The sequence below is a fragment of the Hyla sarda genome, chromosome 2 (assembly GCF_029499605.1).
Source record: "Hyla sarda isolate aHylSar1 chromosome 2, aHylSar1.hap1, whole genome shotgun sequence".
In the NCBI taxonomy this organism is placed as follows: domain Eukaryota; kingdom Metazoa; phylum Chordata; class Amphibia; order Anura; family Hylidae; genus Hyla; species Hyla sarda.
Genome location: NC_079190.1, coordinates 372,107,274 through 372,126,139, shown reverse-complemented (window position 1 = coordinate 372,126,139; position 18,866 = coordinate 372,107,274). Strand labels below are relative to the sequence as shown.

Genomic DNA, 18,866 nt, shown 5'->3' with positions numbered 1-18,866 from the left:
CATCTATTAAACATCACTTTTCTGAGCAGTCCTAGCGCCTGTCGGTCTTTCAAATGTGCGAAATGTCCGTACATGTTTTCTGGGCGGACATTCCGCACATTTTCCTACCAAGAGAACATACCCGAAGTCTGAGAATTAGACAGTTTTAGTAAATCTAAGGTAGTATATTGGTTGATAATAGCAGACTACTGGGGTGGGTTATTTCTACCAAGTTGTTGAAGACATTTCTTTAACTTAGAGAATCTGTCAAAAAGATAAACACAGTTTGCTGGATAATTTTATTTTTATTTGTTTAAAAACAGACAGACATCAAAAAGTATACTGGCTGTAAAAATTGTACATTTTCATTTTAGAAATACATACTAAATTTAACATTTTTTGTTCTGTATTATACAAGGCATTCATAAGAAATATAAACCATTTGTCACCAGGTATAACTTTATTTGTATTAATAGACATCTATTTTATCATTTTAAATTTTTAAAACTAGACGTATGGATAAAACTGTAGACCCAGAAACCAGTCTCTATTTTTCCACTGGAATTCACAGACCAAGTAAACATCTTATCACAAATATAGAAAAATAAAATACTTGTTTCAGAGATGGGAAGTCACGAGTATACTTAGGAATTGGAGCTGTGCTCAAGTACATTGATGTCTACAGTTTATATGTTTACAAATCGACTTTGGATGTTGTGGTCAACTACAGCTTTTCATGGCTTAAAGCCAGAACAGCTATATTTCTAGAAATCATGTAATAAAATACCGTCTTGCTTCTATTATGGTTTCTCGCTCAGCCACTATTTTTTGTTTCCAATATTTTTTCTTTGTTTAGCAAATTCGGAACTCAAGTCTGAAAATAAAGCCACTAATACTTCATAGGTTCTATTTCAACTCATACCTTTACTAGACCTTTGTTCAGTTGAAGCCAGCTTAGAAATACAAAATATTATCATAGGTGCGGCCTTGAAGTTTACCGGAAAACTTTTGAGCAGTGTTTACTACAACTCCCAGCATGCTTGAGGCACCCAGGCTGAGAAACACTGTCCTAGAGACACATGAAAAGTTTTTTTTTAATCGGACAGGGTCCCAGAAATCACTAGATACAGCTGGGTGAAGCACTCTTCTAGCACTTCTCACTGTGGGAGACAGGGTCCTTAGATTTACAATGAACACAGGCTCCTGCAACGAGTTTGTGAATGAAGCACTTAGCTGAGCACTCTTGGGTGCATATAAGGATTGGGAGTGGTGTCAGTACCAAGACACCGTTTTTTTAAAGTGACATTGCCCACTTAAAAAGACCCAGACTGAGCCCAAGCTGCTGCTGGAGAAATATAGTGTCGCATGCCAGTGAAATAAACGGCAGACTGTGTAATACATACATGAGGAGGTGCATCAGAGTGTGAGCCGCAGGCATTTAAAGGGTACCTAAAAGCTTTAAAAAAAAAAAAAAAACTTCTGTCATGACAAGATTTGATTGTGAGGTTCTGGCTGCTGATACCCCCTCTGATCGCTAAAATGAATGGTCATTAGCTTCCCGCTGTATGCTGTGAGTTCCTGTGTCTGTTCGGAGAGCTGCACAGTGTACGGATTTACAAATAGTCCATGGACCTTTAGTGAATTCATATGCTGGATTCAGAGCAATGTCGAGTTAAAACAGTGACCATCTGAGCACTTCTGCCTGTTTGTAGTGAATAGAGGGGTCTCGGGACCCAGGCCTCCAAAATCAAATCTTCTAACTTGTTGCTTTGACATGTTTTGGATCAAACAAAAGCTGAAGGAAATACAAAATGGAACATGTACTATTGAGGCATTTTGCATTGCCAGTGCTTCCTGAAGCTATAATTGATATCATAGAATTATGAAAACTTTGTATATCATTTCTTTGTGTAATATATGTGCACACCTGTGGTCTAAATTGTTGCTTCATGGACTCATTTCTTTGTGTATCACTTCTGCTTGCTGTTATTGAATAGGAAGTTTATGTTTACAGTGAGATCTTTTTGAAAAGACCACCCAAAATTGTATAAGCAGTCTTCCATGGAGTGGCTCTTCTCCAGGCTACTATACATAATGGGGGACTGAAAGTCTGTCACACTATTTGGATAAGGGGGGGGGGGGGTCTTTTTTTCCCAGAAGAAGAGACATCATGATGGTCTGGTCATTTAATGATCATACAAGTGCACAATCTCATCATTGTGCTATTCTGTTTTGTACAACTATGTTATCACATAACCAGAAAAGATTTTGATAACCATACAGCATTGATATGCAAAGTATGTTTAAAACTGCAAAACTTTTTTTATTTTACAATACATATTTAGATACTTTTTAAGCATCAATGTTGCATTTTTAGTTTTTGTGCTTGTTTTATAAATATTCTTGCTGAATAAAGAGCTGGCTGTCAGTGACTGCCCAAAGATACATAGATCATGCAGTAGATCCAAGCTTCATCTTATCAAAGTAGTTCTGGATGTGTTGTACAGCTGGCATATTGACTTGGGGCCTACTACAAGGTAAACCTCCTGAAAGGTTCAGCCTAGAAACCATGCAGCTATGGGTAAAGTCAGTACCCTCATTAGTAAACCGAAAATAAGCAGCTGCCGGCTATGTAGAAAACAAGTAGAGGTTACATAATCATGTCCTGACTACAGCGCTTAGAACTGAAAAAACTATACTTATGGGACTGCTTTTACAAAGTTTTGAAAGAAAATATTTTTTGTTCTAAGCCAAGGTTCACTCTCGGATCTTAGAGTACACTGTGCTATCCAGCTGGTCTTTTACAACGCTTAACTGTGGTGTAAAATTTATTGACCAAAACACACTTTTACCCTATGCCATAGTTATACAGGAATGGCAGCTATTTCTTTGTGTTGAAGCATAGTTGCTTTTAATGTATGTTTATGGAAATTTGAAGTATACACTGTTGAAGTAATAGGGGTAGGCTGGGTTTACACTATAATGTAGGCACATTTTTAGACCCATATGGCCGCAAGTCCTGGCCCAACTGTTGGTCTGAAGACCCCAACTAACAGCCATCTGTTTGGGTCATCACACCCACAGTCAGATTGGAACTTGTGGCTGCAAATGCATTATGCTAATGTGAACCTAGCAACAGTGTTCTCAGTGCGATACAATAACCTTGCTTTAACTCAATCCCATCCAGATCAGACAAACCGTAGTACCAGGCCCTTAATACCCCTTCTATAGATACAGTGATCCCTCAAGTTACAATATTAAGTGGTCCCAGCATTTCCATTGTATTGTTGTAACCATAACTCTATTGAAACCTTGTATTTGGTTCTGAAACCTCAAAATGTCACCCAGAAATAGAAAAAAGTGAGAGGAAAAAAAGTAGTTAACCCCTTAAGGAGTTTTTCAGTTTTTGCATTTTCATTTTTTCCTCATCGCCTTCCTCAACGCTTTCAATTATTCACCTAAAATTCCATATTATGGCTTATTTTTTGAGCCAATTCTACTTTGCAGTGGCATTAGTCATTTTACCAAATTATCCACGGCAAAACTGAAAAAAAAATTAATTGTGCAACAAAATTGAAGAAACAATGCCATTTTGTAAGTTTTGGGGGCTTCCGTTTCTTCGAAGTGCATTTTTCTGTAAAAATTACACATTCTCTTTATTTTGTAGGTCCATACGGTTAAAATGATACCCTACTTATATAGGTTTTATTTTGTATTATTTCTAAAAAAAAAATCATAACTACATGCAGGAAAATATATATATATGTTTAAAATTGTCATCTTCTGACCGATATAAACCTTTTTTATTTTTCGGTGTACGGTGCGGTATGAGGGCTCATTTTTTGCACCGTGATCTGAAGTTTTTATCGGTATCATTTTTATATTGATAAGACTTTTTGATCGCTTTTTTTTTTTTTTTCATTATATAAAAGTGACCAAAAATACGCTATTTTGGAATTTGGAATTTTTTTCCGCGTATGCCATTGATCATGCGGTTTAATTAACGATATACTTCTATATATTTTTTTTATGGGATAAGGGAGGTGATTCTTTTATCAGGGAAGGGGTTAAATGATCTTTATTAACTTTTTTTTTTTAATACACTTTATTTTTTTGCAGTGTCATATGCCAATCCCCCCCCCCGGTGGCTATTTCACTGCACATACCGATCTCATACACAGATCATTGCCGTGCATTGAAACGGCAAAGATCCAAAGATCAGTTTAATCGGCAGTCGATTGCTCAAACCTGGATTTCAGGCTTGGAGCAATCAGTCGCCGATCGGACACGATGGAGGCAGGTGAGGGGACCTCTGCTCGCGTTTTAGCTGATCAGGACATAACGATTTCACCGCAATGGTCCCGATCAGCCCAATTGAGCTGCTGGGAAGCTTTTACTTTCATTTTAGGCGATGCGATCAACTTTGAACGCCGCATCTAAAGGGTTAATAGCACGCGGCACAACGATCCTTGCCGCACGCTATTAGCCCAGGGTCCCGGCTGTCATTAGCCGCCGGGACCGACCCGGTATGACCCCGCGTTTTATACCGGGCGCAGGGCGTACAGGTACGCCCTGCGTCCTTAAGGGGTTAACTAATGCAGATTAAGCAAGTCCTTGCATATAAAAGTGAGAAAGAGCTGCTGGAAGCTGTAAATCACTATGTAGAGGACAGGAGCTTTTTTGGGATCCTGTACTGTACACGCAATGTCCTAAAAAAAAGGAAAATGGAGTCACCCTCACCTGGTGTCCAAAGGAGCAGCAGGTAAAGAGTAGTACAGAACATGTAGTACCTCCCTGTACTGTAGGGAGGCGCTACCAGACAGCCAGTCAGTGCATGCACTTCGGTAATACAGAGCTTTTACCAGTAAAATCCCCATTCTGATTGGTCCGTTCTTCTAGCCATTGACACGTTCCACATATTTGGACTGTCTATAGCATTGTATGTTTCAAGTTACGATGGTCCAGAAAACACCACTGTATGATGGAAATATTGTATTAAAGGGGTACTCCGCTGCTCAGCGTTTGGAACAAACTGTTCCAAATGCTGGAGCCGGCACCGGGAGCTTGTGACGTCATAGCCCCGCCCCCTCATTGCAATCTATGGGAGGGGGCATAGCAGCTGTCATGCCCCCTCCCATAGACTTGCATTGAGCGGCGGGGCTATGATGTCACAAGCTCCTGGCATCGGGAGTACCCCTTTAAGGGACCACTGTATATGGAAGGGGTTTTAGGGGCACAGAGAAGTATTATTACATAACATTTATTTGCAGCATATGCACAAGCTTCTACAAGATAAATGGGACAGTCGCAGGCATTTCATTTTAAATATATTCACAAGCAGCAGATTTGTTGCTAAAATTTCTGCAAGCACCCCATTCATCTGAATTGTGGATAAGTGTCAGGACAACTACAATGGTGGTGGAGTAGCGCTCACCAAATAAGATGCAATAACTGTAGTGTTTATTTGCATCTGGTCATGACACAGGTACAAACCATTACGCGTTTCAGCACAGCATGCCTTCCTCTACTGTCTGAGGCCTGATGTGCAGGATTGCGTCCCATTCATCTGAATAGGCCTTGCGTAAATCCACGTACAAGCTTCAGAATCCCCATTCAGATTTATGAAAAGTATTTCCAGTTGCAGAAGTTTCTCTTAGAAAATCTGCTACGTCAACCCATTCTAACAGAGTCCTGAATTTGCTAAACTGCTCGATCACTGATGCAATAGCTGCTTTACATAGACAGGAGAGAAGGGACATGTTAAAACACTCTTCCCACAACACCTAGCTTCACATTTAGGAAGGGTTATTCAGGATTAGAGAAACAAAGCTGATTTCTTCCAGAAACGGCACCACTCGTGTCCCCATTTGGGTGGCATTGCAACTTATTTCCACTGAAGTAAATGGAGCCAAGCTGTAATACTACACAAAACCGGAGGACAGACATAGCGCTGTTTTATTTTTATTTATTATGTTAAATCTGTTTTTATTAGCAAGTTTTTCAATAAAATACAAAAAAACAAACAAACCCAAAAACTATAATTTCAGGCTAAGCACTGACGTTACATTATAGTATGAACAATGTTTACACTGGGAGAATTCTCACATTAGGTTATAAGAAACAGCATATAGAGGACAGAGTTGGCAGGTTATTAATAGAAGAATTGAACCAACAACAACAACAAGGTAGTAATACTCCACACTTCATTCCAATGAATATATGTTTTATATCTAACTTAATATATAAAATAACAGCGCTTTCAAAAGCAGCGCCGCTTCCCTAATTTTGGATAACCCGATAACAACTTTTAGTAGTAGACTAGAGCAGTATTTTCTAAACAGGATTCCTCCAGCTGTTGCTAAACTTCAACTCCCAGCATGCCCGGACAGCTGTGGCTGTCCGGGCATGCTGGAAGTTGTAGTTTTGCAACAGCTGGATTCAGCCTGGGTGGCGAGAGAGAGATATTAATAACACTCTCATCATGGCCATACAACACGGCACTTTTGCTTTAGCACATTATATTCCATAGTTCAGACTCGTGACTCCCCATGTTAGAAAACAGAATAGTGGATATATAAATTGTGACGCCAATTACCTGGAAATATAGAGAGATAACATGCCAAACACTAAAACAATAATATTTGGTCAAGCAATAAGATATCGTTTTCCAGTACCAAACACATAGGCGGACATATCATCAACACTGTAGACTGAAGTAGCTGTTTTATGTAGATCACTTTGCTTACAACATGCCATGTGGGTAATAAAATGACAGAAGTCCCTTACATACGGAAGACAAGACTGAATTTTCGAAGATCCTGTGTAACAGCGAAGTTGTATCAAAGGTGCTGGGTTATCATCAGGTGAGCCTCAAGGGTTGTTACATGAAATATGCGGTTCTAGGTCTCTGTGCAAAATAACTAAAAACTACTTGTTATAGAGGATTTGATCTTTTTGATAAACTTTTTGAAATATAAAAAAAGTATTTCTTGACTGGGCAGTGCTTCATTTATTTGATCTCTAATGCTATACATATGAGAAAATACACAGATTTAAGAAAGTTGAAATAGAAAAGGGAATGTTGTTGGTAAGAATTGTAAAGTGCTACGGAATCTGTTGGCACTATATAAATAAAATAATTATTATTATTACGATTAAAGGGGTTATTCAGGAATAGAAAAAAAGAAAACTGAGAATTTCTGTCAAAAACAGCTCCACGTCTGTTTCCAGGTTGGGTGTGGTTTTATAACATGGCTCCATTCACTTCAATTGAACAGAGCTGCAGAACCACACCCAACCTGGAGACAGATGGGGAGTGTTTTTTGACAGATAGTAGCTCTGTTTTTCTATTCTTGGATAACCCCTTTAAAGGGAATCTGTTTGCTGCCAAGAGCTGCAGACACTGTTGTATAGTTATTAAGGCATAAACGCAAAGTGTACCTTTTGTTGAAGCTAATATTTCCCAGCCAAGTGTCAAGGAGGCAGAGCCAAACTGTTCAAGTGCCAGAGCCAAATTGTTCAAGTGCCACAGCCTGGCACAGCACCTTACCTTCCAGCCCCTCCTTGATTGACTAACAGAACTCTATACACCAATAAAGGCAGGGCTGAAAGGTAGGGTAGTGTGCCAGGCTGTGGCACTTGAGTAGTTTGGCCTTGCCTCCTTGACATTTGCCAATTTCATAAGTTTGGGAACCACAATCAGCTCTAGGAAAGGAACAGTTCCTTTTATATGCTGGAAACTATCAAACAGTGTCTGCAGCACTTAGCAGCGAAAACAGCTAACAGAATCCCTTTAAACAAAAGGAAAATAATGGTAAATTTCTTGATTCCTTTTACACTAGTATTAGGGTTATTGTTATTATCGAAGCCATGACAGTTATGACCGATCCATTGCATAGCAGATCCTGAAGGATCCCACTGATGTTTAAATGGTCCACAGCAGACTATACTGTTCTACTTGTCAAGAGGTAATGTAAACCAAGGGAGTGGACAGTAATGGTAGTGTGAACAGAGCCTTATGTTGTTATCCTTCAGGCCATTTTTAGATGTCTGTATGATATCCTTCACACTTATTTATTTATTTATTTTTAATTTTGTGGCTTGAATAAGATGCCTACAAAAACTGCACTTAGGATTAGAACAGACAACAGCGTTTTTGTAGGCAAAAATGCCCCAAAAAGTGTGCATCTCACTCCTCGACTGTTGCTCATCCAATCTTTTCATTGCATAAGTCTATGGAGTGAAGAGATTGGAAGGAGCAGCTGCCCGGGGAGTGAAGAGCTCTGCTGTACACTTTACAGGGTTATACCTCGCCATCGCAGCATGTCTGAGGAGTGAGATTCAGTGCTTTTAACATGTCTGGACAACATGTCAAAGGCTTATTCAATTGACAGTGATGCCTTAAGCCACCCTTTGGCTATGTTCACACGGCAGAATTTCCACAAATTCCATTTAGCAAAGTTTGCTGAACGGAATTGCGGCAGAATTTCTGTTTTCTCAGAACACAGACTTCTGCCGAAATTCAAGCCCTATTGATTTTTGTGGAATGCTGAAAACTGAGTTTTCACGGCGGCATGCCTGCTGTGGAAATTCTGCTGCCTTAATAACTGCGGAATCCCATTGAGATCAATAGGCAGTAAATTTGGCCAAAATTTCCGGTGAAAGTCTTCTGCGAAATTCCACCATGTGACCATGTCCTTATAGGGGTGCATTATAGCACCTACATGACTGGTGCTATTCTTGGACCTCCCACAGTTCTACTGAAATTAACCTTGAACCATACGGTCTGTGTCCAGTGCACTAGAACTGCAAGAGGAGGTTAAAATGTTCCTGTATTGCGAAAATACATTTGTGTGTATTGGAACTAAACCAAAAAAGGGAGGAAAAAAAGCTAACTCCAAAGCTCCAAAAATGGTCTGGACAAAATTATTGGCACCCTTTCAAAATTGTGGAAAAATAAGATTGTTTAAAGCATATGATGCTCCTTTAAACTCACCTGGGGCAAGTAACAGGTGTGGGCAATATAAAAATCACACCTGAAAGCAGATAAAAAGGAGAGCAGTTCACTTAGTCTTAGCATTGTGTGTCTGTGTGCCACACTAAGCATGGACAAAAGAAAGAGAACTGTCTGAGGACTTGAGAACCAAAATTGTGGAAAAATATCAACAATCTCAAGGTTACAAGTCCATCTCCAGAGATCTAGATTTGCTTTAGTCCACAGTGCACAACTTTATCAAGAAGTTTGCAACCCGTGGCACTGTAGCTAATCTCACTGGGCGTGGATGGAAGAGAAAAATTGATGAAAGGTGTCAACGCAGGATAGTCCGGATGGTGGATAAGCAGCCCCAAACAAGTTCCAAAGATATTCAAGCTGTCCTGCCGGCTCACAAAGCATCAGGGTCAGCACGAACTATCCGTCAACATTTAAATGAAATGAAACGCTATGGCAGGAGACCCAGGAGGACCCCACTGCTGACACAGAGACATAAAAAAGCAAGACTACATTAACTTGAGTAAGTCAAAGTCCTTCTGGAAAAACATCTTGTGGACAGATGAGACCAATATAGACCTTTTTGGTTAAGCACATCATTCTACTGTTTACCGAAAACAGAATGAGGCCTACAAAGAAAAGAATACAGTACCTACAGTGAAATATGGTGGAGGTTCAATTATGTTTTGGGGTGGTTTTGCTGCCTCTGGCACTGAGTGCCTTGAATGTGTGCAAGGCATAATGAAATCTGAAGATTACCAACAGATTTTGGGTCGCACTGTACAGCCCAGTGTCAGAAAGCTGGGTTTGTGTCCGAGATCTTGGGTCTTCCAGCAGGACAATGACCTCAAGCATATGTCAAAAAGCACCCAGAAATGGATGGCAACAAAGCGCTGAAAAGTTCTGAAGGGGCCAGCAATGAGTCCAGCTCTAAATCCCATTGGACACCTGTGGAGAGATCTTAAAATTGCTGTTGGGAAAAGGCGCCCTTCCAATAAGAGAGACCTGGAGCAGTTTGCGAAGGAAGAGTGGTCCAACATACTGGCTGAGAGGTGTAAGAAGCTTATCGATGGTTATAAGAAGCGACTGATTTCAGTTATATTTTCCAAAGGGTGTGCAACCAAATATTACGTTATGGGTGCCAATAATTTTGTCCAGCCCATTTTTGGAGTTTGGTGTGACATTATGTCCAATTTGCTTTTCTTCCTCCCTTTTTTGGTTTAGTTCCAATACACACAAAGGGAATAAACACAAAATGTGTTTTACTGCAATCCTTTTCTGTGAGAAATACATAATTTTCTTTAAAATTTCAGGGGTGCCAACATTTAAGGCCATGACTGTATCTTCTATTAAAAAGAAAATACTGTATTTTGATCCCTTAAAGCAGTATGGTCTAATGGTCCATTCACGGGTTTTTACATGGAGAGTGGTTTAAAATGTATTTCATTAGGTGTCAGTGATGTCTAAATTTTTTTATTATAAAAAAAACAAACATATTTTGTAGTATTTAATAGGCACTCAAACTTTTTAACTACAGACTGGAAAAAATAACAAAGTTTATTACTGGTTTCCCTTAAAAAAGTTACATTATTTCAAAGTTTGTCTAATGTATGTTGTAGAACATTGATCTCAGAACTGTGACCCTTCAAATGTTGCAAAACTACAAATCCCAGCATGCCCGGACAGCCAACGGCTGTCCGAGCATGCTGTGAGTTGTAGTTTTGCAACATCTGGAGGACCACCATTTAGAGGACAATGGTGTGTTGGAATATTTATGGAAATTACAGTTTATTTTTATTTAGTGAGAATATCCTCTAGATGGCAGTATAGGTGTGCCGAAAGGCAAATTACAGTAACTTCTTTTGACTATAGATCAGAATGAGAACATACCAGATCCACATGTATAAACACAGCTTTAGGACAAGTTTAACTGTTTAGATAAATAAGAAGAGGTCAGAAATAATATAGAAGGGCATGATAGATATATATTTACACACCAAAGAGTCAAAAGGGCCACTTTAAGGGAACATAGCAAATATCATTCTCTGCACTAGCATAGAGTAGCAGAATTTACGAAAATATTTTCGGTGCAAATATGACGTTTGCGAAATCATTTTTTTTATTTTTAGCAATTTTGTCACTGGTGCAAGTAATGATAAATTTCCCCTATGAATAAATCTCATACCCTGTTTTAGGCTGATTTCAGACAAGCAATATACGGCTGCATTTCTGTAGCCATATTACAAGTGCATATCCAGGCCGGACCATGGGTCAAGTCACCCAAACTGAAAGCATCAGAGAACCCAAGGGATCTATAATGCCTATGGTTTGGATGAATAGACCCGCAGTTGACCAGGGACTTAAAGAGGTTGTCCAGCATTAGAAAAACGCTGCTTCTTGCAAAAAAAACTGCACCAACCTTGTCCACAGGTTGTGTGTAGTTCTGCAGTTTGGTCCTATTCACTTCAATGGAGCTGAGCTGCAATACCTGGACAACCCCTTTAATGCTGTAATAGAGCCACAAAAATGCAGCCGTATTATGCTTGTCTATGCTTAAAGGGGTACTACACTGCCTTAGCTCTCGGAACATTTTGTTACGAACGCTGAGTGTGGGTTTTGGGGCTTGTGACATCACCACACCCCCTCCCATAGACTAACATTGAGGGGGCATGGCCATGACGTCACAAGCCCGCACTCAGCCTTCGGAACAAAATGTTCCAAACGCTGAGGTAGTGGAGTACCCCTTTTAATGCAGGCCCCAAAGGTATGATTCGTGAAGTAGGGATGCTCACTTTGGTGTTCTCTGAATCCTTGTGTCAGGTACTACTTCCTTAAGCTCTTCACTAGGTATATATAACACAGTGCATAACTTTAGTCTGGAGAGTTTTTTAGAATACGTCATAGGTTTTATAGGTAGGCTGGTTGCAGAAATAGTAGATCTTGAATCTGCTGTCTTCCTTTTAGGTTGGACTGGGTTTACACCACGTTTTTGCAATGCAGTTCCCGTATATGTTTTCAATTTGAAAACCGTACAGAACCGTATTGAAAACCGTATGCATTGACTCTCCATTGAAAACCGTATGCCAAAAGATGCATCAGGTATTGTTGAAACATATTGAAACATAAACATTTTTTTTTTTTTTTTTACATGGGAGTCAAGGGGAACCGTATATGCACAAGGTTCCATCCGGTTTGCACCATATGGTTTTTTTTACTTTGCACAGTTTTTTTCTTGGAATTTCAATCAAACAAGTGAAACTTAATTCATAATGGGGAATGAAAAGTTAAAAACGTATACGTTTTTTTTTCTTAAAAAACGGATGCAACTGGACATCATTTTTCAAACCTTACACGGTTTTCAACTGTATATGGATCAAAATTTGTAAACATGTTTTCATACAATTTAGTTCAGTTTTCGGGAATCTGTTTTTTATTCAAAAACCTGATACGGGAACTGTATTGCAAAAACGTGGTGTGAACCTACCCTTAGAGCAGTTTCTACAACACTGATATATAATCACAATTTCTTAATATAAAGGAATTCTCTTCATTCTCATGTTTGTAAAATTGACTTTCAGCCTAAATGAAAAAGGAGAACCATAAAGCCCCATATATAATACATTACATAATTCATAAATGGTCTCAAACTTCCCACCGATCAGTAAAATTCTCAGTTTGGTTAATCTTTTTTAATTAGAACACATTGGCCCAGATTTATCATTCTTTGTGCACCTCAATTTCGCATAGTACAATCCTGGCACATTGTGGCTCATATCACCTTTTTCTCATTTATGTGCAATCTTCCTGTCCAATTCAAAGAGTTTTCTCCTTAACATTGCATTCAGTCAATTTAATTTCTCAACATGTTTGTGATAAATGCAGGCTGAAAAAGTTTGTCAAGTCTAAAGATACACGGAATGTAGCAAACAGAATGAGCTACTGCGATCAAACATGTCCTCAGATTGTCAGGTTTCACTTTGCGCTAAGTAAGGCTGGGTTCCCACTACGTTTTCTCCCATACGGGAGCGCATACAGCAGGGGAGAGCTAAAACATCGCACTCCCGTATGCCTTCGTATGCCTCCCGTATGTCATTAATTTCAATGAGCCGGCTGCAGTGAAACGTTCGGTCAGGTCAGCTAATTTTTGCCCCGTATGCGCTTTTACAACCGGACCTCAAACCATGGTTGACCACAGTTTTAGGTCCGGGGAAAAAGCGCATACGGCGCAAAAATAAGCCGAACGGAACGTTTCACTCCGGCCAGCTCATTGAAATGAATTACATAAGGGAGTGCGAGGTTTTAGCTCCCCCCTGCCGTATGTGCTCCCATATGGGAGAAAACCTGATGTGAACCCAGCCTAAGTAGACAACGTTGATAGATCTGGGCTATTGTGTTCCTGAGTATTGACTCCACCAGTTTACACTCATATGACTTCAGTCTCTTACCATTTCCTGTTGGTAACCCAGCAAACAAATTGCATTATTGCAGATTATAAAAAAATAAAAAGGTACATAATTCAAGTTGTGGCATCAGCCATGCTCTATATTAAAACGTTTAACAACTATACCTTTTATACAGATAACATATCCAACAGGACTTAGCCAACCAAACAACTAGTAAAGAGAAAGCATATACAGATTACCAACTGCTGTTAAAGCTTTGACTAAAAATATCACAGAAGTGTTTACGAAACTTGTAATTATATACACGCCACCTCTGTCAGGAAGGATCGCTGTATGTCCTGTGCACAGTTCAATGCCGTTTCCCAACATTGCAAAAAGAGGTCTCCTGGTCCCTTTCAGAATAATGACCTTCTATTTGGGAAAGGTCGGTTTGGTCTACCAAGCAAACATTAGGTATTAGCCTTGTCTTTGTCGGAATAATTGCTACCCTGCACTTTCTCCTTTCATACAAGAGGCACTAGGAGGTTTAGTGGTTAATGAATGAACAACACCAATACTTACAAGAGGTAACGCTGAGGATTTAGAGCGATAGCTACAGCTAACCTACCATTAGGACTATACCACCGATGTGAATCATGACATTAAATACTGTTTTCACATTATACAAAGTTAAAACCTGCCAGATTCCAGTGCACTTTAATAAAACGACTCAGTATTGGTTATATTTGAACTAAGGCAAAGCAGGACACTGCACTGTTTCTTCAAGAACACCTTATTAGAATAGTGGAAAAAAGGGGTTAATCTCACATAATAAAACATTGCTAATAATAATCAAACTCATAACAAGAGGCTAAGGCAAAATATTGCCACTGTTTTCAAAAATGGACAAAATGCTATATTTTAGTTTTTGCAACAGACTGAGTTGCTTTTTGTTAGGATTGCTAATTCATAAGTCTAAACTTTGGAACATTGGCCTTCTTATGTAGCAGAAGAGCAACAACTACCCGAGCTACCTGCTATTTTATTATATTGTATTATTACACTGTATACGGTATTTAAAATTATATAACATTTGGAAAAAGAATGAAATTAAATAATTGGTTTACTGAATCTCAAACTTGGGAATGAAAATGAATTCACCCTGAAATTTGTCCAACAATTTGTTCATCTGAGTTGGATATATGAACATCTATTTGTATTTGTATGTTATACTGGTACATTTAGATGCACGCTGCACAAACTTTCCAAAGTGTAGCTAAATTTTCATAATTTCCCTAGATGTTTTAAAAAAAAAAATTGCTGGAGATTTTGCTGAATAAAATGCTGCAGATTTGAAAATGTGCATTATACTCAATTTTCCATGCACAAAATGTGAATAAATGTATAAAATCTCAGCTACATTTAATGTAGTCTAAGCTGCTGAAGATTTTACCTGTGCAAATCTAGAGGTAAAATTGTGCAATTTTATCTCCAGCCACTTCATTTCCTGGATGTTTTGTCTACCTAATCTAAAGGGGTTTTCCGCTGCTCAGCGTTTGGAACAAACTGTTCCAAACGCTGGAGCCGGCGTCGGGAGCTTGTGACGACATTGCCCCACCCCCTCATGACATCACCCCCCCTGAATGCAAGTCTATGGGAGGGGGCGTGACGGCAATTGGTGATATTTTCCTGTTAAATAAAAAATAATCCAACTCACTACCTGCTCCCACTAGATTGTACCAACATTTTGTTTGTCCAGAGGTATTAGTTCAAAAATCTGTTTTATTTTATACAGTCCAGTTATAGAGGGGAAAAAAAAACTAGGTCAGTTCAGCCATATTAGATGCTAAATGTGTTCTAGGTGTTTCCAAAGCCACCCCCCCCCCCCTATTCTCTCTTCAGTGATAGTTATAGTGTTCCCCTGCATCATCGTAAGTACCAGTATTGCTCTAAAGAGTGAAGTAGAGGGGTTTGGGAAGCTTTACTGATCAGAGTTTTGGACATTTCCCAGGAACGTCCAGAGGACACTTTGCATATGTGTGTAATTAAAATGTTTCCTCTCGCTACCACTATGGACATCACTATAGGTACTATGGGGGAGATTTATTAAAACCTGTCTAGAGGAAAAGTTGCTGAGTTGTCCATAGCAACCAATCAGCTTGCTTTTTTCATTTTTATGAAAGGCCTCTGAAAAATGAAAGAACCAACTTTTCCTCTGGACAGGATTTGATAAATCTCCCCAATATGTTTAAACCTATTTCCGTATCGTCTATGTAGCGATGACAGGCATTTAAAGGTGCAGTAAAAAATGGTGGCAGGTGCAGACCAAGCTTTAGGCAACATGTTATAAAGCAGAACGAGCTAAATAGCTTTATTTACATATTTGTGTGAAAAGATTCAGTATAACTTGTATTTTATTCATCTAAACCACTGCTTATTCTGGGCTAAGGAGCCCAGTGGGCGGTCCTACTTATTGACTGACAGCCTCCCCTATACATATAAAGATAACTGTCTATCCTTTATTAGGACCACCCGTATGACTCCTAAACCCAGAATAAGTAAAAGTTTAGATTAATAAATGAATAGTTAAAATAAATCTTTTCCCACAAACATGTATATCAAACAGCTCAGCTCTTTCTGCTTAATAACATGATGCCTGCAGATTAATGTATGCATTTTAGGGCATTGAGATATTTACGAACAGCCATGAAAAAAAAAACATTATTACTGCAATCTTCTGTATATTATGGGATGCCATAGGGACGTCAGCAAACTAAACATGAAATTCTCTAATAACATCTAAACTTAACATAAACATATTACACCCCATATTATTTAGTCACCAATGTCTGAAGATATTCAGTGTTCTTGAATAACATTTATAAACACATTTTTTTTAGGCGACAGGTAAAAATAACCTACACAAAATCATAGTGAAGACTAATGACAATATATAAGATATCTGTCCCATATGGGCTAACCTACTGATGAGTGACTACATCTTCCCTTTCCACCTGTAATACTCTGCAGAACCTGAAAATGCCACAATCCAAGTGAGCAGCATTGGAGCTATTATCAGTAATCTTTTCAATTCCACCATTGCTCCACATTAGAAGTTCATGTACATGAAAATCTAGGCTAACACTAGCCTCAATGCACCGTAACAGGTTATATCTGGTTAGGAATATATGTACTTAATCTTCATGTCTCTGGTGTTCCCACACTCTTTTTGTTATTTTGAGATCTTTGTGGGTGCTTGTGCCAAATACACACAAGTGACACTTTTTTTGGTTCCTGAGCACTGAATATAAGCAAAATGATGGGCAAGTGCTGATACAGTAATATACCTAAAGCTTTTAGCAGGTAATGCAAACTTTTATGATCTGAAATGTGATATTCGCTGTCTATGATGGTGTCCTAAAATAATTTAGTGATACAGTAATTGCTACAGGGAGAAGAGAAATTGTGTGCCACATATTCCTTATATCTCTATATCAGGAAATACATTAAAATACCTTGGCCTACACTCAAGTGGTTATTTTTAGGGAATGGTCTTGCTGGAAGCCACCACAGATCCACCATATTGCTGTTTCACGCTGTACAGCTTTTCTGCAATTCTCCAAGGCCTATTTGCAATGTGCACTATAACCCAAGGATACCGCTACGTCTTTTGTTATGGTGAGGGCTCAAATTTGTGGCTCGCATTTCTCACCCAGGATAGTGGGTTTAAGTGTCGATCATGATCTTTGTCAGACTCTGGTTGGCTCTGCGCTCTCTCTGGTTTTGGATTTGTAGAGGGTGGTTCAGGTTGTTGAACAGACATAGTCCTTCGAAGGTGGTTCCTTTTTCTTAGAAACTCAGGTTGTGTGTGCAAACCAAAGCTACCCTTCCTTAGGATCATCCTGGAGTTGTTCTTTTTAGGACGAGAATGGTGACTAAATTCCAGGGTAGCCAAATGAGCAGCATAGCCTTCATTAATAAACTAAAATAGAACATAAATATGTAGTGTCAATCATAACATAAAATATACTCATTTTTATACATTTACTCTTTTTATACATTTATTTAGATTACATTTAAAGTGTACCTGTCGTTAACAAAAACTTTTTATATAATGTAGATAATACCATTTTGCGTATATTTGTAATATACATTGGTTAAAATTTGTATATTTTTGTTCCTACAGCTATTGTCTGTGTGGAGTCCAAATAGAGGAAGTACGGGTGGGCAAACAGGGTTCTGTGCACTATGACATGCTCCCAGTTCACATATCAGGATGAATGACAAGCCTGGAGCCTGCACAGAGCCCTGCTTGTCCCACTCTCACTTCCTGTATTTAGATTCCTCATAGAGACACAAGGGCAATAGCTGCAGGGACAGCATTTTTTTTTACCCAGAAATATACAAATTTTTTGATCAATGTATAGTGCAAACATACATAATATGGTATTATTTACATTATATCAAAAGTTTTTGTTGAAAAAAGGTACATTTTAAGGTACCTTTTAATCATTATTTATTATAAAGCACACATAATTACCATGTTGTATGTTGTAAAGTGGAAGTTTAAAGACTATGGCCAACTGTCCTAGTGGTCCACATTATAAACTCTTCTACTATATTGTTGCTGCTCAGAGAGATATAAGAAAAATCCATCAGACAGAATGTTTGCTCTTTGTGTTAGAGCTAGGAGTAAAGTGGTTATCCACCTTATAGGGGTACTTCGGGGAACTAAACCCATAACCCATCCTTTCCCTCTCACCAACCTATATATTTGCGTAAATATCATTCATTAGCTATATATAGAAGTTCCCCTCTTTCAGCTGTCACTTACATACAGGGAGTGAGAGAAAGACGTCATTATCAGATCTACCTTGTCTTTGTGCAAAGTCCTCACTAAGAGAAGCCCCCACCCTCCTGGCAGACAAACACCACATATTTTCTGTTATGTCTAGGGGTCTGGCTTCACAGCCACACATCCCCTTCTTCCTGTGTGAGGATCTTGCAGGGAGAGAAACAGCCCAGTATCTTTTGTGAAGATTCTCAGTCACAATTCAGCACATAACACTGCTCTATGCCTGCCGTAGATGTAATTACTGACTGCTGCCATTCAGAGCATATCATGATTTATTGCTGGTGGAAGGATAGTTTGAGGGAAAAGACATGTACAGTGTGTGTTTACAACACTTAGTATGCAGGCAGATAGTAAAAGCAATTGGCTGGCAGCCATTACACAGAGCTTCACTGACTGCTGGGAGTTGTAGTCTTGGCTGCAAGAAAGGAAAAAAAATATTTAGGAAACAACAGGGGCCACAGGAGCTGGCAAAATCACATGGATAACTACAGGGGGCACAGAACAGGTATTGTGGTGGCTTTGGGGCATTTCATGCTAAGGAAGGATACGTGCTTGTCTTGGGGCTAAATGGCTGTGTTGTGAGTCCACCATAAGCTTCTGCTTTCTTTGTGTGAAATGGCTATTTCCTGTTTAAGTTCCCTCTCTCCAACTTCAAGTCCCA

The 18,866-nt window shown here is 39.0% G+C and overlaps 1 protein-coding gene across 4 annotated transcripts in view; it reads right to left on the bottom strand.

Annotated features, from left to right (window-relative positions):
* Positions 1-5,126: 5,126 nt before the first annotated feature.
* The window catches only part of PITPNM3 (PITPNM family member 3), a 735,635-nt gene continuing 721,895 nt past the window's right edge, over positions 5,127-18,866 (bottom strand). For all 4 annotated transcript variants that reach the window (XM_056558420.1, XM_056558419.1, XM_056558421.1 and 1 more), the window contains one exon: positions 5,127-17,332. In XM_056558420.1, coding sequence (XP_056414395.1) covers positions 17,024-17,332 — 309 coding nt within the window. In that variant the 3' untranslated portion in view covers positions 5,127-17,023. The remainder of the gene's footprint in view (positions 17,333-18,866) is intronic.